Source organism: Colias eurytheme, chromosome 6, assembly GCF_061535395.1.
Source record: "Colias eurytheme isolate Ceu_HAF_F1 chromosome 6, ilColEury1 Martin Lab GWU primary, whole genome shotgun sequence".
Taxonomy (NCBI): Eukaryota; Metazoa; Arthropoda; class Insecta; order Lepidoptera; family Pieridae; genus Colias; species Colias eurytheme.
The window spans coordinates 8572642-8596179 of NC_142985.1; the positions used below are offsets into that span (position 1 = coordinate 8572642).

At 35.0% G+C, this 23538-nt stretch overlaps 3 protein-coding genes and 1 long non-coding RNA gene across 7 annotated transcripts in view; 1 reads left to right on the forward strand and 3 right to left on the reverse strand.

Moving 5' to 3' along the window:
* capt (adenylyl cyclase-associated protein 1) overlaps nt 1–19626 on the forward strand; it is a 37910-nt gene extending 18284 nt beyond the window's left edge. For all 3 annotated transcript variants that reach the window (XM_090102971.1, XM_090102972.1, XM_090102970.1), the window contains exons 5-10: nt 1720–1863; nt 4293–4468; nt 8940–9044; nt 9295–9396; nt 16957–17100; nt 18512–19626. In XM_090102971.1, the coding sequence (XP_089959097.1) occupies nt 1720–1863; nt 4293–4468; nt 8940–9044; nt 9295–9396; nt 16957–17100; nt 18512–18598 (758 nt within the window). In that variant the 3' untranslated portion in view covers nt 18599–19626. The remainder of the gene's footprint in view (nt 1–1719; nt 1864–4292; nt 4469–8939; nt 9045–9294; nt 9397–16956; nt 17101–18511) is intronic.
* On the reverse strand, nt 10455–12204 carry LOC149907853 (uncharacterized). Its single transcript, XM_090102712.1, has 6 exons — nt 12034–12204; nt 11813–11938; nt 11480–11690; nt 11086–11351; nt 10734–11006; nt 10455–10664 (listed from the first exon to the last, which is right to left on the reverse strand). Exons 1-6 carry the CDS (start codon nt 12202–12204, stop codon nt 10455–10457), a joined length of 1257 nt encoding a protein of 418 aa, XP_089958838.1.
* LOC149907854 (uncharacterized) lies at nt 14400–15119 on the reverse strand. Its single transcript, XR_016456806.1, has 2 exons — nt 14888–15119; nt 14400–14584 (listed from the first exon to the last, which is right to left on the reverse strand). It is a non-coding gene; the product is annotated as an uncharacterized LOC149907854 (long non-coding RNA).
* Nucleotides 19627–20172: 546 nt separating the features above from the next.
* Nucleotides 20173–23538, reverse strand: part of LOC149907855 (uncharacterized) — a 37976-nt gene continuing 34610 nt past the window's right edge. The window contains exons 8-13 of one of the 2 annotated variants that reach the window (XM_090102969.1): nt 23319–23454; nt 22902–23108; nt 22462–22596; nt 21559–21842; nt 21055–21224; nt 20173–20860 (exon numbers count right to left, since the gene is read on the reverse strand). In XM_090102969.1, coding sequence (XP_089959095.1) covers nt 20471–20860; nt 21055–21224; nt 21559–21842; nt 22462–22596; nt 22902–23108; nt 23319–23454 — 1322 coding nt within the window. In that variant the 3' untranslated portion in view covers nt 20173–20470. Of the gene's footprint in view, nt 20861–21054; nt 21225–21558; nt 21843–22461; nt 22624–22901; nt 23109–23318; nt 23455–23538 lie in introns of both variants that reach the window. The other variant, XM_090102968.1, reaches the window with a different exon arrangement.

Consider the following 23538-nt stretch of genomic DNA (forward strand, 5'->3'; position numbering starts at 1 on the left):
ATAATATTTTGACAATCGATTCCTCCTAAAGGCTTCCATGGAGGAATGTGTTTATTTTACCAATTATAGACCTAATTAAGAGCAATCTATCAGTACCGGTCACAAGTTGCACTTTTGAGTTTTTTGGAAGAAAAAAATAAAAAGATAAAGTTCAGTAACTCAAACTACCCTAATATAGTATTTTGACAATCGATTCCTCCTAAAGGCTTCCATGGAGGAATGTGTTTATTTTACCAATTATAGACCTAATTAAGAGCAATCTATCAGTATCGGTTACAAGTTGCACTTTTGAGTTTTTTTGGAGAAAAAAAATAAAAAGTTCAAGTATCGTAACTACCCTAATAAAATTCAATTCCCCGTAAACGCCTCCGTGGTGGAATCTGGTATTTTTATCAATGATATACCCAATTATGAGCAATCTATCTGTACTGGTCACAAGTTGCACTTTTGAGTTTTTTGGAAGAAAAAAAATAAAAAGATCAAGTTCAGTAACTCAAACTACCATAATATAATATTTTGACAATCGATTCCTCCTAAAGGCTTCCATGGAGGAATGTGTTTATTTTACCAATTATAGACCTAATTAAGAGCAATCTATCAGTACCGGTCACAAGTTGCACTTTTGAGTTTTTTGGAAGAAAAAAATAAAAAGATAAAGTTCAGTAACTCAAACTACCCTAATATAGTATTTTGACAATCGATTCCTCCTAAAGGCTTCCATGGAGGAATGTGTTTATTTTACCAATTATAGACCTAATTAAGAGCAATCTATCAGTATCGGTTACAAGTTGCACTTTTGAGTTTTTTTGGAGAAAAAAAATAAAAAGTTCAAGTATCGTAACTACCCTAATAAAATTCAATTCCCCGTAAACGCCTCCGTGGTGGAATCTGGTATTTTTATCAATGATATACCCAATTATGAGCAATCTATCTGTACTGGTCACAAGTTGCACTTTTGAGTTTTTTGGAAGAAAAAAAATAAAAAGATCAAGTTCAGTAACTCAAACTACCATAATATAATATTTTGACAATCGATTCCTCCTAAAGGCTTCCATGGAGGAATGTGTTTATTTTACCAATTATAGACCTAATTAAGAGCAATCTATCAGTACCGGTCACAAGTTGCACATTTTAGTTTTTTGGAAGAAAGAAATATTTTTTGATCGATTGATGTGGAAATTGTTTGAGCCAAAAGCATGTTTCACTGCGTATAACTCAGAAACGGTAGGATATAGGAAAAAATGATTCAGGGACAACTTGTAGATAATTTTATGGCCTTTCAACTTTTCCTTGAAAGTTTTTCTCTAACATGTACCGTTTTTGAGATTTAAGCGAAAAATGAAAAAATGGACCCATTTCCCCCCTCCCCCCACTCCGGGGCTCCTCCTAGTGGCCCGGGGTTTTAGTATGTTTATTACCTAGGGACTCTTGACATTTTTCCGAAGAAACATCTTACGTTACTAACTCACGCACTCTAGAACTTTTTATTCAATGGACTACAAGTAATTACTTGAAAGAAAATAACGGCCACCAGGATGTTCCCTTGTATTAGATTTCACGTTGAAAATTGACCATTTTAAATTAAACAATTTCATTGCTTACATTGGGAAGGATAAACTAGTTGGCAAATGCCAATAACACAGTGGTGGCCATTATTTTTGCCCAAGTATGCTACCGTGCACTACGTAGACACGTGTGTATATAATACGGGGCACATAGGCAAGGGCGGCGCCCCCCCTCCGCCCCCCGGCGGGCTCCCCCCGCCGCCCCCCGCGCTGCCCGACGTGGACTTCGCGAACCTGTCCGTGGACGACCGCAGCGCGCTGTTCGCTGAGATCAACCAGGGCGAGGGCATCACTAGCAGTATGTTCGCTATTTGTTTGGTGTTTGGTGCATGCTTTTTGAAGTGAAACGTCTTTAGGCCCGTTGAGAGTAAAATTTTAAGGTCACGTCATGGCAAAACCGTCACGTCATGGCAATACCGTCATGTTATGACAATACCGTCACGTCATGACAATACTGTCACGTCATGACAATACTGTCACGTCATGACAATACTGTCACGTCATGACAATACCGTCACGTAAAGTCGAGTAAAGCCGCGGTTTTGGTATCCTTGAATCTTGCTAAAGAAGTTTCACTTCTGACACGTGTGCTCGCACACACGCTCTTTTATTATAGTGGTGGTGGTAAGAGTAGTTACAGGAGTTGTGGTATAAGGACATGTTTCAGGATTCAGATGGCACTATTGGCTGAGAATAGTTCTAGTTCAATTTTGATGTTAAAAGTGTAGAAAATAGGTGCGTAGGAGCTCAGAGGTGATTGTTGTGAAAACAGTTATTTATTTCAATAATAATACGATAGAAGTACATAGTCTAAAGCGAAGATGCACGCTATAGTTATTGGTTATTAGGATATCTTTATTTATGTGACAAAAAATTGCCATGGTTTTAAAAACTTTAGCTTGGTGGTAATTTTGCGCAGGAATTGCACATGCTTAGAATAACACTGTTTGACCTGGGTTTATTTTCGGAAATAGAAGAACCGCTAGTCATAAACCGCAGCAACTTTTGTGGTTGAGTTAGCGTTATTGGCGCATTAGATTTCTTCGTTAATATGACCCTTGACATCATTTGCAAGAAATATCAAAGACATTATCAAATTTCTTTCTCTAATACACATACTCCGGCACAAAATGGATTACGATCTCTAAGATTATTACCACGTTCACGAAAAATACAAACATTTTTCGTGTCTTCTCAGTGTCACCAAAATGAATTTTTAAATTCCACTCAGAGATATTACAAAAAAATAAAATAGAGCTGGTCTCAGCTGGATCGTAAATACAATACCACTACTTTATTATACCTTACTGTTTCAATAATGCGACTCAACAGAATTAATAACTTTATATTTATCTTGAAATGTATATGAATAGAGCATAATCTATGAGATTGCGGTTCCAACAATCCTGTGTGAATAAAACACGCAAACTTTATGCATTGTGTGAAATATCTACAGAAGATTGTAGATACAATGCCCTTCACGGCAATAGGAGCGCAATGAGTTTAAAACAAATATTGTTTGTTTGCTCGTTAAAATTCTAGAAAGCCTTTGTCTAGTAACTAGTTGAAAACTTTTAATTAGCCGTACCCATAAAATATAATGCATGGTGTTTCATTTAATATTTTTACTAAGTAGATTCATCCCCGTATAATCCAAATACAATAATCATAATGAAAATTGTTCGGGCCCTCCGAGCTCAATTTTAACGAGGCATATCAGCCTATCGATTAACATGTCGTACGTGAGCGTATTCGTCATGAAGATACCTATCGTATAGGCCTATTTGTCAGTTCTGAAGAAAGACAATACATGTTCCTATTTGTCGAGTATTTCCGAATACAGCAGGTAAGTAATATTTTATTAGACAGTTTGAACTCTTGGTAGTCCAATGTCCTACGTAATCCTTTGTGCGTACAATGTTAAGTACATTGTACTTAATTGTAATTTCTCCTTGAAGTTAAATTAAGTCTTGGAGCCGTGGGATTACTGCCCAACTCTTGATGACTTAAGGGATTTCATCATGGAAAATATTGATCACAACTCAATAATAACCTTGTTGCATGTTTGTACGTGCTTTGTATTTGAAATTAGATAAAGTATAAAAATTATTCATTTCACAACAAATATGATAAATAATATCTGATTTTGAAAAATAAATAAATTAATAAATAAGACAAATGATTGAACAGATTCAGACAGACAAAACGTCAGCTCCAGTTCTATATCAGCTGAAAAAAATTGCATGCCTAATTACATATTTGCATTTGTGATCTTACCGTAACTACAACAAATTTTGTAATAATGTTCGATAACTCCATGAATTCTAATCAAATAGAATAATTTTTATATTATATCTTTATGTTTAATAAGTTCGTCAATAAATTGTACTGTTCATTCATCTTTAATAGCAACTAGACTCACACTCGCCTATTCTTATTCGTTGTCAAAAAATGTCCGAGCGGCCGCGGCGCTGTATGAACTGATTATAAAACTATTAGGCAGAGTTTTATAACGCATAGGTAGAGTTTTGCTTTGGACAATTTTTGAGCGTGATTCTGAGTCTAGTTGTTTATTGTTCAGTGGTTCAACAAATTGTAATACATACTTGTATTCCATAGTTGCTTATTGTACGTCAATCAACAATCTACATGCTGTAGTATGTGCATTCTAAAGTTTTATCTTGTCATCAAAGGTCCGTATCATCAAATTGTATCCATATCCTATAGACCTGCGCAAAGTGACGTCCGACATGCAGACGCACAAGAACCCTCAACTGCGGCAGGGCCCCGCGCCGTTCAAAGCGGCTACATCTCGCGCGCCCGCCAAGCCTCTGCCGACACCCGGCGCTGGGGCACAGGACAAGCCGCCCGTGTTCGCGCGGGATGGCAAAAAGTGGCTGATTGTGAGTATACTGCTTTATGAATGGGTTTAATATGTGTTACGTAAGATGTGGTTTGCGCGGAATGGCAAGAAGTGGTTGGCGTGATTACGCACCCTTACACACGCATTCTGTGGGACAACAATTTAGCCGCTGTTTATTCTTATCTTCTAAACGCAAACTATACATCAACTGCCGGTGGTTACGTGCCTGCAGTGTGTTAGTGTTGTACATATACCTACTATGCATTACTCATACTGGTGAGGTGACTGTAATGGTGCATCGTGAGTAGTCAGTAGACCCCCTTATTCACGCATACTTACGTGTCAAAAACTTCAGTGCATACAATCTTAGCTAAAAATACATTGAACCTTTTCAGACCTGAAAATACAAAGAGGGAAAAGGAAAACAAACCCTCAACGTTCACGCGAAGTTCCTTTCATTCATAGCTTGCTTTTAGTCTAATTATTGTCAATGAACGGTGGTGAGCGAGCAATATACTCCCACTCAAATAAACTGAATGAACATTACAAACGCCAAAATACCGCCATTTAAATATTTTATGTATTTGATATACCCAGAAACTCATATTAAACTATAGCTACAAGTGATTTTTCAGCAAGGTCATGGAACATGCTATATTACCTTGAACTAAAAAGAACTAAAATGTGACTTTAGTATACCGCCGCTGCACGTAGTTGAATAAACCATTTCGATTTACCGCTGCAAAGTGAAACATCAAAAATGCATCAGTGTGCACACAGTTTAAACATGTTTCGCTACATTTACAAGGAAATTTAAATATATACGAATCACAGAACAGTAAAGTAGATAGAAGTGTGATGTGGGCGTGGCCCACGTGTCAATGATAAGTTTAGATCACCTAACTTGCTCTCAGTTGTGCGCAGAAAAATATTCGAGTCGGTTGTCAGCTGTCAAACCTTTTTTCCATATTTATTCATTAATTAGGACGTGTTGTTCGGTATAAAGAGTGCAAAAATGATAGCAGACGAAATAATATCAGCAATGAAGGCGTTTCATACCGTCGGTAAGTCTTATTTTAATTTATTTTAATTATATTTTATGTTATAACTTCGCTTGTCGTAATTTGTCAAAATTGTATACAAATATCTAGTCAAAATGAACCTTAATCCATAAGAAATTAGTACTATTATAGATTGAACAGCAAACAAGACTTTCTGGAATATTATTGCAATAAACAAACGAATTTCGCTTTAGTGATGCTTGTGGTGCATATCGACAGTATCGATACTTTAGAAAAGACAAACATTATAAATATTAAATTTTATTTTATTTTTCCTTAGCTTTCATTTGTCTAATTTATTTATAGATTTCCCAAAGAGGCTAATTTAAAAGAGAAATGGATAAATGCAACGTGACGAGTTAACTGGATGCCGAACAGTACTAAGCGGTCTAACAAAGGCCACCGATACATCAAACCTACAGCAGTTCCAAGATTTAAAATAATGCATATTTTCTGTTTGTATTTTGTAAATATAGATTTATACTATTCTATTCCGTTTTTTATTTAATAATAATAATATAAAAAGACGTACTTAGTAGTAATAAACATACTCCAAAATGTGACGCATTATACTATACTCATATAAAAGAAAGAAAAAAAAATACACAAAAAATATTTATTTGTGAATTATCGATAACAAGGCTGACATCCCTCAGAGCATAGCATCAGATAAATATCAAGTTAATGTCATTAATGTTGAGTGACACAAATTTCAACCTTATCTCTATGTGTTGCGTTTCAAATTTATATCTATCGAAAACTAACGCCCTCTGTTGTGGAGTAGCTGAATGTTTTCGAATTTGGAATTTCTGTGCAATGAGAAACAAAACAGCTAATATACCTAGGGATGTTATACTAAAATAAACCGTAACATGGTGCGTTAGGGTACATATTGAAATGCTGAATTTATAACCTAAGTCAGTTTTTACTCAAATTAGGCTGTCCAATCAAAGGCATAGTTTACTTGTAGTGTACTGTATAACTATCGGTTTAAATGTGTGGGTTTGGCGACACTGGTTTTCATACTAATTAGACATTACAGCACTTCTATATGTTTTTACTGTTCTGTGATACGAATACATTATATAGCTTTTACGTGGTAGGAAATTCGTCAGAGTTTTCAGAGATAAAATGAACAACTATATTTAAATTTCGTTACTTATTATGCCGTTCAGTGTACCACTTAAGATATTTTTGAAGCTTTTAACACGTTTAAAGTGGTGATCTTAACCGAAACAACACACAAGATGGCATCGTTAAAACGCCGACCCAGTAAAATCGCTCATTTTATGCAAAAATGTAGCAACATCGTCTCGGATAAGCTTTTGTCAGCTCGGGACGGGGATAAGAGCGTATATATTGTGCTCTATAGCCTTTCAATTCAACCGTTTTACGTTATATTTTTATTCATAGAGAACGAGTGGACAATCGTAATATTCTCCCCTTTATAACAATAAATGAACAATATTATGTCCCTCAGGACATAATATTGTTCCTTTATTGTTAATTCATAACTTGAATGTGATTGCAAACAAAGAGGGTCGTTCACAACTGAATTTCAGATATTAAATTTATATTGGTCAATGAGCTTTGTGGTTATAAAATAATTTACTTTGTTGACACAAAACATTGTTTGTGAACGGAAAATTGGTTGACAAAGCTTAATTTAAAGTCAATAAAAAAAGAATATAATTACTATCTCAGTTTCACAGGAACATGGTAATCTATAAAAAGACCGGACAATTTTCGCTCGCTAGCATTCGTTTAACGACGTAATAATCGAGAAATTTTCAGATAAAAGCGGGGAATTAAAAAACAGCACTCGACGTTATAAAAGCAACTCTGGAGTAGGAAGCGTAATTAAAAAATATTCCAGTATACATACTCATTACGATAACCACTGACCACTCAGTCGTCGACGAAATATCTAATCGCAAAGCTTTATATTGTTGTGACACAGATGTCTACGGAATCGCTGGCAGGTGCAATTATAAATTATTCGCCCGACTGCCTTCCTAAAGCTTACCTGCCGCCTACCTTCCATGCCCCTTTGAATCCCAAGCTTTGACGTTATTTATCCAATGTATCAAATAACCAATTAAGAAGTTTCTTTATTAAATGAAGCTATAATGGCATCTTTGTTGTGAGGAAAGTTTGTCTTAATTTCAAGGTCGATAGAAATTGTAGTATAATAATTATTTGTTATTGTATTCTATTAATTGCCTTTTTATTATTAGAGTATTCATACAACAAAAAAACAAATATTTTACATCCATTCTATCAAATTATAAAAAAGAGGGTGTATCCCTTGATCTTCTTCCGGACAAATATAATTTAACATTTTCTCAATATCATGATGAAAAGCGATATATAATAATCAATTAAGTACAAAATTCTATCCCTCGACGAATTCCCTTTTTATTTGATATCGCAAGATCAAAGCATGAACAAACATAACATTCACTAGGCAAATAATATGTATAATGAGATTGTTGCCTTTCTTTCCTTCTTTGACTAAAATAATGATAGAAAACATGGTATAATATTCTTCATAATAATATATTTTATAACATAAGGGGAAGCATTTGTTTTGCAGAATAGTTTGCTAGACAAACAGGTCAATAAGAATATGGGGTACAATTTAAGAAGTCAATACTTCGAAAGTATCATTTATTCATAATGCTCCGGAGACAGTTTCGTAACAAATGGGTCCCGTAGTTTCCGCCTTGATTAAACTTTAATTAAGGCTTCTTTTACTTTATTTCAAACGTAAATAGAATACAACTTGGTAAATAAATTATCCAGCATAAATTTTAATTCATGCGCTTGAGAAAATTGTTTCTCTCTGTAGACAGATGTCCTAAATTACCAAAGTGACGGAGGGTTTGTGATCTTTTTAAGAACGAATATTTTATTCTATTATACGGCATTCAATAAAGAGAATATAAAATTAAAGTCAAATATTTCCTCTTAATTTCGGCTTAACGTTGAACAAGTTTTAAATTGAATCATTTGTTAAACCGTATTGCTTTTGTCGTTGTTTGCGAATTATTCTGCGGTGTACGGACGCAGGGCGATGCTCGAAAATGCAGGATTTTAATATTCGCAGCGGTAAAAGAGGTTGTTGGTCAAAGCCGACAACGAAATATTTACAGACTGCTGTATTTTGAGGACGACTTTTGTTGGAAGCTCGTTTTATGAATTGCAGAACTAGAATGAACTCTATTCCAAGTTCAATTTAGCCATGCGACGTAAAATGTAATTGGAATGTTTTCGTAAATTAGTTTATTTGTCCTTGGCTGTTGTTTACGATAGGAAGACCTAAAAAGGCCTTGTCAAATTAAAGTTGTTTATTACCTAACGAACAACGATCGATTTTAGCTACTCTTTTTAATTAAGAATTAACTATGAAGAATAGGGCCAAGTTTTTATTGACTTTTTATTTGTCAGGAATACCAAAAAGGCAACACAAATCTAGTGGTCGAGAATGCAGACATGAACAACATGGTGTACATGTACAAATGCCGCGACTCTGCGCTCACAGTCCGTGGGAAGGTAATTTTTTTTTTTCATAAATTTTAATGTTTATTTTTGTCAATATTGATCACAAAGTTAAATTTGCAAAACAAAATCTTACTCCTTTCTTTATTTGTTCGAATACAATTGTTTTGTTACGTGCCCAATAAAATCTTTCGTCGTCTAATTATATTATTACTTTTTCTATAAGGCTTACTTTTTAAATACCATGTTATAAATCACCTATGAAATAATTATATTTTACAAAATAAATGTTTTTTCTTCAAAGGTAAACGGCGTGATTCTCGACTCTTGCACCAAATGCGCCGTGGTGTTCGACAACCTGGTGTCCAGCATTGAATTTGTGAACTGCCAGTCTGTGCAGATGCAGGTAAGACTTTATAATATATTTATTTATTTTATTTATTTATGACACTTTATTGTACAATGTACATATAACAGGAATTTAAAATAAATGAATACATAAAATTGGAAAGTGTACAATAGGCGGCCTTATTGCTTAAAAGCAATCTCTTCCAGGCAATATAAGTAGTTTGTATTTATTTTTTAGGTATGAATTTTCAATGTGTACACTCTAACTGAGGAAAGTTTGAAGGTGTAGATTTTAAGTGTTTTATTGAACGTTTTAAGCAACATCAAGGTTATTATTTCCAAAGAATTTATGATTAAAAAAAATGTCATGATGATATCTCAAATCAAAGTGAAGCATTGATGCCGAACTCTCCTATCAAATTCAATCAGAAATTATTTAACGAGGCAATGTATCCAATGATCCGTGCACCGTATTACAGTAATTGAATGAAGGAAAATATAATATTCCATGTAATATTCGCAGCACTTTCATACATTCTTGAGAGTGCCGACAAACAGTTCAATATAAGGTCGTATTAGAGCAAACAAAGTAATGTTTTCCCATAAAATGAAATCTCCTACCGTTAAAGGTGAGCTCTAACAAAATGAACATTATTTTATCGTAGAACGGGTCAATTTACTTGCTTAATGGCTTCGTATATTAACCGCCGGTATTATGATGAAAACTAAACTTCTATTATATAATGTACTGATAAGGAACAAAATTTCACATTCATTTGGTTTGAATACATAAAAAAAAAACATTCGTGAAACTAAAATCTTTTATTAAAATACTCTAGTATAAAATTTTAATTTAGTAAGTATATTACTTCTTCATAGGCGTAAGAATAATTAATTCATAATTATTTATGAAATTATAATTATTATTATTCATTCGTAATTCATTCTTGCTTTTTAGTAAGTACCTACTTATATGAAAACTGTACTAAATGATCTAATGATATGATTGAAGTTTACAGTTTATTTCATGCAAATTTATAACGAACTAGAAGTGAAACAAAGACAAAACGTTTAGATTTAAAACATTTTAATTCATAATCTACATAGCTATAAGAGTCACATTGCCACGAGATCACGACAGTCGCCGTCTCCGCTCGCCTCGCTCCCCAACTCCTCTATCGCCATCTGACTCGTAGTTTCTTCGGGAACTACAACTAGATTACTAAGTTGCTTTCCGTTACAGTCACAAGGTTTTAGAGAAGGATATTTATCGTTAAAAATAACTGGATGATCGTATAGCTCCTTGGAGACAGCCGTTTCATAATCCTGAAATTGGTAAAATTTGAATTTTATGCAAGCACAATATATTTTATCATTTTACGAACTTTTACTTACGTCGAAGTTGCAGATGCACATATTTTGTTGTTGCATATTATAAGAGTTTTGAGTCCAACTCAAACTGTACTCGTCTGGACCGTTATCAACACTATTTCTGAAATCACTGTCTGAATCCGAGAAATCTCGACAATTGGAATTAGAGTCACCCATCGCCTCTTGAGGCGTCATTTCTATATATTGAGGGTTCATGTTTAACAACGATAGCTTGCTATTTATGGCCATGTTCAGCGTCTTTTGCCAATCGTCCAGTAATTTTTTAATGCTGTCCATCTGAAAGAACGAAACAAAGTTTACAATAGAATTTAATGAACTTCATACACTGAATATATTGGAACGTTCTAATCGTTACCTTTTTCTTTAACAATGCTTGTTTATTAGCGCGTCGTAAGCGTTTCTGTTTAATGTAATGCTTAAGATATGCGACCTTGTACACATTGGTAACTCGGACGATCTTCACGTGACACTCCTTATTGTCGCTGTTGCTTATCGAGGAGTACACGCTGTTCTCTTGGCTCAACGGCTCCCCCGAATCTTCTCCACACATCTTCTTCGGCTCCCACTCTGCAATCTGGTCGCACTTCAGCTCCTTTAGTAATTCCACTATGAATTCGCTTTCTGAAAACGTTTCTATGAGACATAACGTGCATTATAAGCACTAAGGATGTTAATCGAGCGATTTATTTTCCCGTTTTTATGTCAGCCTAACTATTCCTTTGTATTGTTACGTATGATACAAACGATACCTTCTTCGGGGGTGCAGTGCACGTTGATATCCGAGTCGTCGTCCCAGTTATTATTACTATTGATGTTGCGGCGCAAGTCTTCGTCCGCAGCAATAACTTGTCGCACTCGCGCACGCACTCTCCTCAGTCGTTCGACACTCCTCCTTAATTGTTCTACTCTTTCCGCAAATTCTGCATCTCGTACGCTTAGTTTTGTTGTTACTATTTGAACCTAATAACGGAAATCTAACTTATAAATTCTATAATCATGCTAAGTAAAAATAATATTTTAATCCAACTAAGGAATGATTTAGGTATTTACTAAGTAATATTCTTGGAAAACGCTTATTGAACCTGCAATTGAAGGTCTTCAAGCTCGCTTTGTTTCTGTTTTAAACGCTCCCTTGAAGTTGTGTAAATACTTTTAATGAATTTGTGCATATAGATTCCTGTCGGGACGCACTTAATTAAAAACATTATCTGGAAATAATTTCGCATTATCATAGAGAACCAGAGGTAATCACTAGTTTCATTATTAATAGGCCAAATTACGTACGTTACTGTAGTTTGCTTACCACATTAAATAGAGTAAATCGTGCATATATTGCGTAACAAATGCTTATAATATATTGTCCAAATGGTATCCCGTATTTGTTTATTATGATTTCCCAATATTTATCAAAGTGTATCGTTTCTCCGTTTGTAAATTCTTCCTTGAGCACAATCGAATCTTTTTCATTTATCATTCTTAAGCAGCAATCGTTATCTATTCTTCAGTAGGTGTGGCGAAAAATGTATATCTAAGAAAATAATCATTAATTAAAATATTATCAAAAATTAATAAGAACATGACATATGCATGATAGTGGTTGTGACATCTGAATTATCCTCTGTCAACAAAATTCTTTGTTTAAATGTTGATAGCGGTAAAGAGAATTTAATATAACATTTATGTAAAATAATATTTCACAATAAATAAGTCACATACTTTATGAATGTAAAATTATGATAATGTGAAATATTTGGATAATAGGCTAAGACTATTTTCATTAAAACAATATTTACAATTTACATACAACATACGAATATGTTCAGATAGCGGTCAAATAAAGCTAAAACCTCGTGCTCAAATATCCCAATGGAACTCAACGATGCGTTAAATTGGTTTATCTAACCGACATTGATACTATTCTAGTTTTACGGTGTATCCTGTGACAAACAGCTTTATGCTGTATGCATATTTTATATCCTGCTTTTAACGGTATTGAGGTTTTAAAATGTAATCTTAATATATCGCATGAGAATTTTCTTTATATATCTGTAAAGTTCTAGTTACATTTAACAAGGTTTTATAAAAAATCACCTAATTATTGTTCTTTAAATGAAAATACTAAGTATTTATTGAATACTTCTGTATTTTCATGTGTAAGTCCCCAACACAAACATAAATAGGAATGTAGCATCTGCTATGCAAATGGCTTTAGGGCTTATTAAAGGAATTCAACTTAGTCCAAACATGAAACCGAAATTCTACATACGCTTTGTGTAACAGACTACAGTTGAGTACGGGTTTAATTTTGCGCTGTATTATTTGCTACGTAAAAGACAAGAACAATAACAATAGGTATTGCGTGGGGGAGTTCAAAGGAATTTATAAAGTATTTGGATGTCATTTTTAGGGTTCCGTAGCCAAAATGGCAAAAACGGAACCCTTATAGTTTCGTCATGTCCGTCTGTCCGTCTGTCCGTCTGTCCGTCTGTCACAGCCGATTTACTCGGAAACTATAAGTACTACAGTGATGAAATTTGATGGGAATATGTGTTGTATGAACCGCTACAAAAATATGACACTAAATAGTAAAAAAAAGAATTGGGGGTGGGGCCCCCCATACATGTAACTGAGGGATGAAATTTTTTTTTTCGATGTACATACCCGTGTGGGGTATCAATGGAAAGGTCTTTTAAAATGATATAAAGTTTTCTAAAAAACATTTTTCTTAAAGTGAACGGTTTTTGAGATATCAGCTCTCAAAGTCGTAAAAAGTATGTCCCCCCCCCTCTATTTTTATAACTACGGGGTATAAAATTCTAAAAAAAATAGAGGTGATGCATGCTAATTAACTCTTTCAACGATTTTTGGTTTGATCAAAGTATCTCTTATAGTTTTTGAGATAGGTTGATTTAACTGTAATTTATTATATTTGCTGCTACGGAACCCTTTGTGCGCGAGCCCGACTCGCACTTGGCCGGTTTTTGTTATTAGGTAAAACTCTGAGATTTGGATGTCATTTTTTGTTATTAGGTTAAACTCTGAGATTTGGATGTCATTTTTTGTTATTAGGTGAACTCACAGAACAATAAAAACAAATAGAAGTGCTTTAATGCCATAATTAGTATGAAAACCAGTGTCGCCAAACCCACACATTTAAACCGATAGTTATACAGTACACTACAAGTAAACTATGCCTTTGATTGGACTGCTTAATTTGAGTAAAAACTGACTTAGGTTATAAATTCAGCATTTCAATATGTACCCTAACGCACCATGTTACGGTTTATTTTAGTAAAACATCTCTAGGTATATTAGCTGTTTTGTTTCTCATTGCACAGAAATTCCAAATTCGAAAAACATTCAGCTACTCCACAACAGAGGGCGTTAGTTTTCAATAGATATAACTTTGAACCTCAACACATAGAGATAAGGTTGAAATTTGTGTCACTCAACATTAATGACATTAACTTGATATTTATCTGATGCTATGCCCTGAGGGATGTCAGCCTTGTTATCGATATCGAGATATCGATAATTCACAAATAAATATTTTTTGTGTATTTTTTTTCTTTCTATTATACGAGTATAGTATAATGTGTCACATTTTGGAGTATGTTTATTACTACTAAGTACGTCTTTTATATTATTATTATTAAATAAAAAACGGAATAGAATAGTATTAATCTATATTTACAAAATACAAACAGAAAATATGCATTATTTTAAATCTTGGAACTGCCGTAGGTTTGCTGTATCGGTGGCCTTTGTTAGACTGCTTAATGCTGTTCGGCATTCAGTTAACTCGTCACGTTGCATTTATCCATTTCTCTTTTAAATTAGCCTCTTTGGGAAATCTGTAAATAAATTGGACAAATGAAAGCTAAGGAAAAATAAAATAAAATTTAATATTTATAATGTTTGTCTTTTCTAAAGTATCGATACTGTCGATATGCGCCACAAGCATCACTAAAGCGACATTCGTTTGTTTATTGCAATTATATTCCAGAAATTCTTGTTTGCTGTTCAATCTATAATAGTACTAATTTCTTACGGATTAAGGTTCATTTTGACTAGATATTTGTATACAATTTTGACAAATTACAAGCGAAGATATAACATAAAATATTATATGTAAAATAAATAAAAATAAGACTTACCGATGGTATGAAATGCCTCCATTGCTGATATTATTTCGTCTGCTATCATTTTTGCACTCTAATACCGAACAACACGTCCTAATTAATGAATAAATACGGAAAAAAGGTTTGACAGCTGACAACCGACTCGAATATTTTTCTGCGCACAACTGAGAGCAAGTTAGGTGATCTTACCTTACAAGTGACACGTGGGCCACGCCCACATCACACTTCTATCTACTTTACTGTTCTGTGGGTGAACTCTACTCCTTGTACAACACATTCTTACTTTTTTGTTGTACTGCTCCATTGCTCTTTTCTTCCTTGAAGGACCAACAAAAACGTAAAAAAAAATTGCCGAATTTTTTGACTTTGATGTCTTAGTGATTTCGCAATATATTTGGCGATTCCTTTTGATGTGTATAGATATGTACTAATATACAGGGTGTACCAAAAAGTAGTGATGAACGGAAGCTGAGAGGTAGAGGACCTAGAGGGCTATCCGAATCACCCCCATGTATGTTATGCGATTTTTCGTATTTTCGGAGTTATGACGTTTTTTTCAATTTTTCACCTATCGCCGAGTACGATGATATTTTCACTCATGCTGACGTCAATGATTGCGCAAGATGCTTGATTTTTTTTGTGTGCTAAGCTGAAAGATAGGCCAATTCAGTATGGCAACATTTACTATCGTTAGATCTTTGAATGGAATAAAAAAAAGAATTAAATGGCAAGAAAGATAAAATTACCCCGTATGTTCATCACTTCAAGGGCCCGTAAAAAAATAAAATCACATAAAAAAAGTTTTCCGTTTGATTTTTAAAAACTTGCTCTATCTATCAGATAGCTACCCTGAAAATTTCATTTTATTATTCAGAAGGCTTCAATCGAAAAATTTAAATCTAAATGTGGTAAGTGCAAAAATTGAATTAACATTATGATCATTAAAACCAATAAATAGGTGTTTAATTACCAGAAATTTTTAAAATAACCCCGCTGTTGCTCAATGCAAGTGCGACATCACCGTAAAAAGTTGTCTTTTAAATGTCTGAATGCCCTTTTATCATTTTTAATGGTTTCTTCTGCTACTATGAATTTCCGGGTTATTTCGTCCAAATTGTGGCATTCTCTCAAGTAGCCGAGGTCTTTTTAGTATTCCCATTGAAACAAATCAATGGGGTTTAGGTCGAGGGACCGTAGAGGCCAGGCTTTAAGGCAGGCGTCACCGGCGCATGCGCAGGCTGCAACGATCAATCCATCTTTCAGGGTATCTTTGCCCTTTAGCCTGGCCTGCACGGTCTCCGGACATAAACCCTATTGATTTTTTTCCGTGGGTATACTACAAGGCGAGAGACTGCCACAATTTGGACGAAATAACCCGGAAATTCATAGTAGCAGAAGAAACCATTAAAAATGATAAAAGGGCATTCAGACATTTAAAAGACAACTTTTTACGGTGATGTCGCACTTGCATTGAGCAACAGCGGGGTTATTTTAAAAATTTCTGGTAATTAAACACCTATTTATTGGTTTTAATGATCATAATGTTAATTCAATTTTTGCACTTACCACATTTAGATTTAAATTTTTCGATTGAAGCCTTCTGAATAATAAAATGAAATTTTCAGGGTAGCTATCTGATAGATAGAGCAAGTTTTTAAAAGTCAAACGGAAAACTTTTTTTATGTGATTTTATTTTTTTACGGGCCCTTGAAGTGGTGAACATACTGGGTAATTTTATCTTTCTTGCCATTTAATTCTTTTTTTTATTCCATTCAAAGATCTAACGATAGTAAATGTTACCATACTGAATTGGCCTATCTTTCAGCTTAGCACACAAAAAAAAATCAAGCATCTTCCGCAATCATTGACGTCAGCATGAGTGAAAATATCATCGTACTCGGCGATAGGTGAAAAATTGAAAAAAACGTCATAACTCCGAAAATACGAAAAATCGCATAACATACATGGGGGTGATTCGGATAGCCCTCTAGGTCCTCTACCTCTCAGCTTCCGTTCATCACTACTTTTTGGTACACCCTGTATAATTAAATGACTTTTTACTAAAACAAAACACAATTACCCAGGTACTAGGCAAAGTGCCGACCATATCGATCGACAAGACGGACGGCTGCCAGATCTACCTGTCGCCCGAGTCGCTCGAGGTGGAGATCGTCAGCTCCAAGTCGTCCGAGATGAACGTGCTCGTGCCCAAGGGGAATGGAGATTATGTATGTAGAAATTGTTTTATTATTTTTTGACGTGACAACGTCTTACAATTCGATAGAGCCGGCTGCACGCACGAAAAAACATGACTCATGCGGCGTTACCTCGCTCTGAGGCGTTCCATGTAAAGTGCAAGCGAGAGCGCGGAACGAGCGACAAAGAAGCACACCGCCGTTGCACACGCACAGGCCGTTGTCACGTTCAACTATCGTCAGTAAACCGACTTTACAGACAACCAATTTTTTTTAATTATGTGTGTTACAAGTCGTATCGTCGTCTTTTGGTGTATGTAGCAGTTGCGTTATATACTGATCACTGATCAATTTTATTAACAGACAAAAGATTTTTGGGTTTAATTTAAAATTCTTTCCTTTTGTCTTAGAAACACAGAGACTTTTTGTAAAAGCCCACTGGGAATAGAACCCATGATCCTATGGTTTCACGCCCACAAGGTAACTGGGACACAGAATATACAATGAATGAAAGTTGATAACGTGTCAAAGAACCGATATGAATAATATTAAAACTTTGTAATTAATAGGCGAGAGAATTGCGTGATATAATCGAGATGGAATTTTATTCAAATTTCAATATCGTCATTTTATATTTTTGTCGTCCTTTATTACAATTAAAATTGTGTAATGTAAAGACAATTTATACAAATTGTCTTTATTATATTTTCCTTTGTCAGTGTTATTTTAGTCAAAGGAAAATAATAAAGTTAATTTGTTGTTTCGTCGTTTTATACAGTTTATTGTATTGTAATAAATTATACTAAAGTATAGTTATGTATTGATCTACACAAATACTATAGTGTTATATAAACGAGAAAGTACTGTTATTCTCTCCCGTTATAACGTTTTAAAAGTCATCGTCGTAACACTTAACTAATGTTGCCATCAATATCGTTATTTTTAATTACAATCCATTATTGACACTTAATGTTAATCGTTCAGCTTAAGAAGCCCGGAAAATTCGATTAAGGATAACTGTAGTAAGAGGACTAAATATTCGTGCCTTGTCATTAATAATTATTAATGTTGTTTTTATTAAAATACATATTATGTTATAATGGACTTCATTTAAACTTTCTGTAGGATTTCTCGAATAGGTGACTTTATGTACTATGACTGAAAGAAATTTTATAAATTACGTGTTAGCAGTGGAGTGGTTCTTTCTTGAATTAAACAGACTTGTATAAATCTATTAATAATTGATTATTTTTCTCAATATTAACAACAGATATAGATGGAACAAAATCACTATTAAAGATCATAGTCATCATTCTAGTCGTGGTTTCTTACCTTAATTTAAGTTCCTTAAATTACCCTTTTTGCTACATATCCTCTCAACATTACATCAGTACAGGTTACATTTCCAACTATCTTGTACTATATATTGATTAATTATTTTCAGACGGAGCACCCGATCCCCGAGCAATACAAGACGGTTCTGAACAAGCCCTCAGGCCTCATCACAACTCCAGTCGAGAACAAGGGTTAAATAACATTCATATAGAGCAACTGCTAGGTATCTCTGCAAGCTTATATTATTATTTTATTAATTTTTTTTTGTTTTGTAGTAATCGGGTGCCAAAGGAATGGGTATTTTCATGACAAGTTTTTGTTACATACTAATTGTATGCTTTTCTTGATCGAACTATTTTAATGAAACATTTTGATTTAAATTAGTTTTTTTGTTATTATATTGATTTTCACAAGCTTGCGGAAATACGTCGTCGTAAGCTCGTAAAGTAATAGCCCTATTTGGCTACGGGATACATACATCTCATTTTCTATCTTTATAGCTCTACTAACAAGCTCGGGACGAGATTATCGTTTAAATTAGTCATTATATGCATATTTTGCACGGTCTAGTTCAATTAGTTCACGGACGTCCCGAACTAGTTCAATGCACAAACGTTACTGTAAGGACGCTGGCTCCGGGTCGCCATCTGCCCGCGAGCTACGAACTAACCTTCGTTTCTTGCTCATTTCGCTCGATACTAGTGTTAAGGTATAAATCTAATATGACGTAGATAACTTCAATATTTACTGGCCTTCATGTGTAATGTTCCTTAAATTGGTGTTTTGATTTTTGACGTTGGACGGATAGCCCATATTGCTTGAGTACCGCTGTGTACGGAGTGTAGGCTTAGTTTAGTTTAAGGAGTGTGAATGTCTCGAAATTAACATAAGGATTCGTATCGACTCAAACCCCGGCGAGCGTGAACCATATAAGGGCTTTTCTAACTGTATTACGTACTACATAATCTGTAATTATATCTTGTGACGGTTTCTCAATAAACATTTTAATCTAGGACATATTGTATTTTAAATCGATGTTTGTAATAAGTAATTTGTATTGTGTTAAAGTATTATAATTGAATAATATGAATCAGTATAATTTGTGTTTTTGAGATTCGATATAACGATCACTACGTCTCTAAGAACTGTAATTATTTATTATGCCATCATTATTTTGAAATATTATAATTTATTTGTCAAGAGATTAAAATACTTTTTAAGAAACGCGCGTTTTATTTTGGTGACCTGATCATACATCTTAAGAATGTGCTTCTCACCCTATAACTATAACTATAACTATAACTATAAGATATTTTTTAAAGGATATCGAGGAGTATTATACACCACCACTTTGATAGTTATTTTGTATTATATCTTCTTATATATAAAAATGAATCGCAAAATGTGTTGGTAAGCGCATAACTCGAGAACGGCTGAACCGATTTCGATAATTCTTTTTTTATTATATTCCTTGAAGTACGAGAATGGTTTTTATGTAGAGAAAACGTAAATATGTACCACGGGCGAAGCCGGGGCGGACCGCTAGTTATACATAAACAGTGTTGTCTATCGACTATACTGTTATACATATATCAATCCTTGGTTAAAACTTAATCGCAAAAATTAATGACTGTACTCGTAAACTTGGAAAGGAGTTATGAAGTGGAAGATAGGGAAAAAGAAATGCTATTATTTTTTTTTAAGTTTGCCAAAAATATTTTCATCATTTATGATCCTCATCATTATCATCGGTAAAAATAAAACAACAAATCGTGTAGAGTCGGATTTTATTCATGGCTCACATCGTCCATTTGAAAATAATAAAATACGCTAGTTCAAACGGAAAAGGTTATCCATGATAACGCAATAAATAATATCTCGAAGCACTACAAAGTATAATCGGGCGAAAGTATAATATTACAGCTATATGTACAAAGCCCAAAGGTAAATATAGAATACAAGTATTATGAGATTCGGCTCAAAATAATTACGTATCTAGTTCACTTAATCTACTTATAAAATATCAGTCGAAGTCGATTTTAATCTATCATTACTGGCTTATAAACTCTCAATCTGGATTAAATCTAGTGGAGTTAAGTTCTAATTGGCTACACTGCCACTCGTCACTGCCGTCGGAACATTCCAGAAAGCCGTTACACACGCTGGACGCTGGAAGACATTCTCCAAGAGGACATCTAAATCCTCTACAAGTATCAAACGTCTTCGTAACTTTAGGCCTTTTGTTCTCGGCAGTTTCCAAATCAGCGTAGAAATCATCATCGGATTCCGTTTCGTTGCTTGAAAATGTCGTTTCGTTCTTTTTGGGTGTGTACATATCCATGACGCTATCGATCCAATCAATGTAGTTGGAAACTTTAGTGTACACTCCGGGACGATTCGCTCTGGCGCATCCGTAACCATTGCTCGTAACGCCATAAATGAACCACCGTTCTGATTCCTGAAAACATGAATTAAAGTAATTTATAGTGAATGCTTTGTTTTAAAACAATTTATTGTCTTTAAATTTTTGTTATAAATAATAGATTACAATTTGCACAAAGCCTTTTCACGTTCATTATTATGAAGTAAAATAGGTATTGAGTGTTATATTAGAATCTAATCACTCATCAACTTAGTAATATTAACACCAACCTGACACATAAGCGGTCCGCCCGAGTCCCCAAGACACGCATCTCGACCGCCCCGCTCGTAGCCCGCGCAGAACATGTCTTCTGTCACACGGTATAGCGGCAATAGGCGCGTGCGACGACGGCATTCTGCTGTTGATATCACTGGCAGTTCTACCTCTTGGAGCGTGTCCGCTGTTGGAATAATGTTATTTATTATTTGGAGACGAAATTTCAATTATAAACATGCTGGGAGTTAAAATCACTAACTGTATTAGATAAGTGGCTTTATCGGAAAATGGGTGGCCGAACTTGGAATGGAATAATTATAAACATGTAACTGTATAATTAAGATTCAAATGCAATGGCAATCATTCTACATTTTTTTAGTTTTCCAAAACGAAATATATTTTCCGTTCCGTAGAAGCTGAACGAATAGAAATTGCATTAGAAGTTATTTCCAAAAATCCAGTTAAATTTAGGGACAATGTAATAAAAAATCTCCTGAAAATGTAATAAAAATACGTACGAAACACCCGTTCATGTTCATACAGCTGTCCCCAACCCACAACAGTGCAGTGTTGTCCTGCGGGCGGTTGCGCACGTGGCGGGGGCAAGCACGCGGGCCGCAATCTCGCGTGCAACGGGAGCGGGTCCACTCGTAACAGAGCTATATCGTTTCGGAAACCACGTGGCGCATATCTCGGGTGTAGGACCACTTGGCGGACTCGAGCGATTCGCTCCCAAGGCCCACGTGGCCATGCACCTCGACGGAGAGCGCCAAGTCTTGCTACCCAGTGAGCTTCGGTTGCTCTGAAAATAAGAAATATTACGAATTACTCAAACCACGCCATTCTTAATTGATAGTTCAGTCATTTTTTTGCGTATTATTTGACAGAGTAAAATATTAAATCACATAAAATAAAGTTACATATCATCCAGCATCCAGCGTTTTCAATGGATGCTTGATAGAAATAGTTGCTCTCATAGTAAGATGCTCTTTAAAAGGTATTAATTAAATGAACCTCGCTTTCATCAAACACTACACAAAATATTTATTTATTTACTAGCGGTCCGGCCCGGCTTCGCCCGTGGTACATATTTATGTTTTCTCTACGTAAGAACCATCCTGGTACTTCAAGGAATATAATAAAAAAAGAATTATCGAAATCGGTTCAGCCGTTCTCGAGTTATGCGCTTACCAACACATTTTGCGATTCATTTTTATATATAAGATTTATTTATAATGCTTCATTGTACAAACATGAATGGACAAAGCAGAAAAAAAAGAACAAAATTTCAAAGGCATCATTTGTACAAAAGGCGGCCTTATTGCTGAACAGCAATCTCTACCAGGCAACCTGGTAGGAAAAGAAATGTAAGAAGGTCCTGGTAGGAAAATAATGTAAGTTGATGATGTTCAAAAACTCACTGGTAGAAACAATGGCTAGCAGACAGCAGCCATTCCGCCGATATAAGCGTGGCTCCACACTGGAAGTCCCCATCTCGATACAGCGCGGCCTGCCACGGCCACGCGCCGGCCGCCGCGCCGCCACCGCCGACCACCCTGCCCCACCGATGGCGATTAACATCCCTAACCAACACATACCAGCTGCCGATACTGACTAACTCGCTATAGCTTTGTAATCAGTGACCTTCAGCGATATCACTGGTTAGAACTTATGATAGAATTTTGATATTCGTTTTTATGATAGAGCAAGCAAAGAAGCAGATGGGCCGCCTGATTGTGAAGTGGCTTTTATGGTCTTATTCCTTCTTGCTTTCGTATTATGTGATATTTTTAAAATTAAAATTCAATTTTCAATATTTTCAATATTTAAAATTAGTATTAATATGTTAAATAAAGCTTACCTTGGTTGCTGCGCATCAGCATGAGGTCGTATACCGCAGTCCAAGTCCTTGCAGCGCACGCGCAGAGCCCGGTGTCTCGCGCACGTGGCTCGCTTGAACGTCAGTCTTGTGTCAGCAGCTCGTGCGTTTGCGTTATGCCACACCTCCCAGTACCCGACTGAACTGACTTTCCTGCCTTCCCTGGCTTCACGTACTAAGGGGGCATCCCTATAAACAAACGACATTATTCATACTTGTACTTAGTCTTATAATATAGCTAAATATTTTTGAATACTAACCTAAACAAATGTTATTGCGATAAATATGAAATGAATATTTTTAAAGGCAAGCGAATAAACCAGTACATACTTATTAATCATTAAGGATTAAGGTATAGTATGAATATAATTAGGTAGAGATTTATTAATTGTATCTTACTGGAATGTCATAGCTCGGCAGACTGCTCGACCGAGATCAGGTAACTTCAAAGAGCTATGAGCTTCGTTCACAACGTCTTCAAAGCTTTCAACACAAAGGCGTCCCCAAACACCACGTTTTCTGACCATCACGAAGCCTGAAAAAGCAAGTTAAATGATGTAATGATGTATTGTTATGTTGTTGATGTGATTTAAGTGGTTATTTTACGTCTTTAAAAATG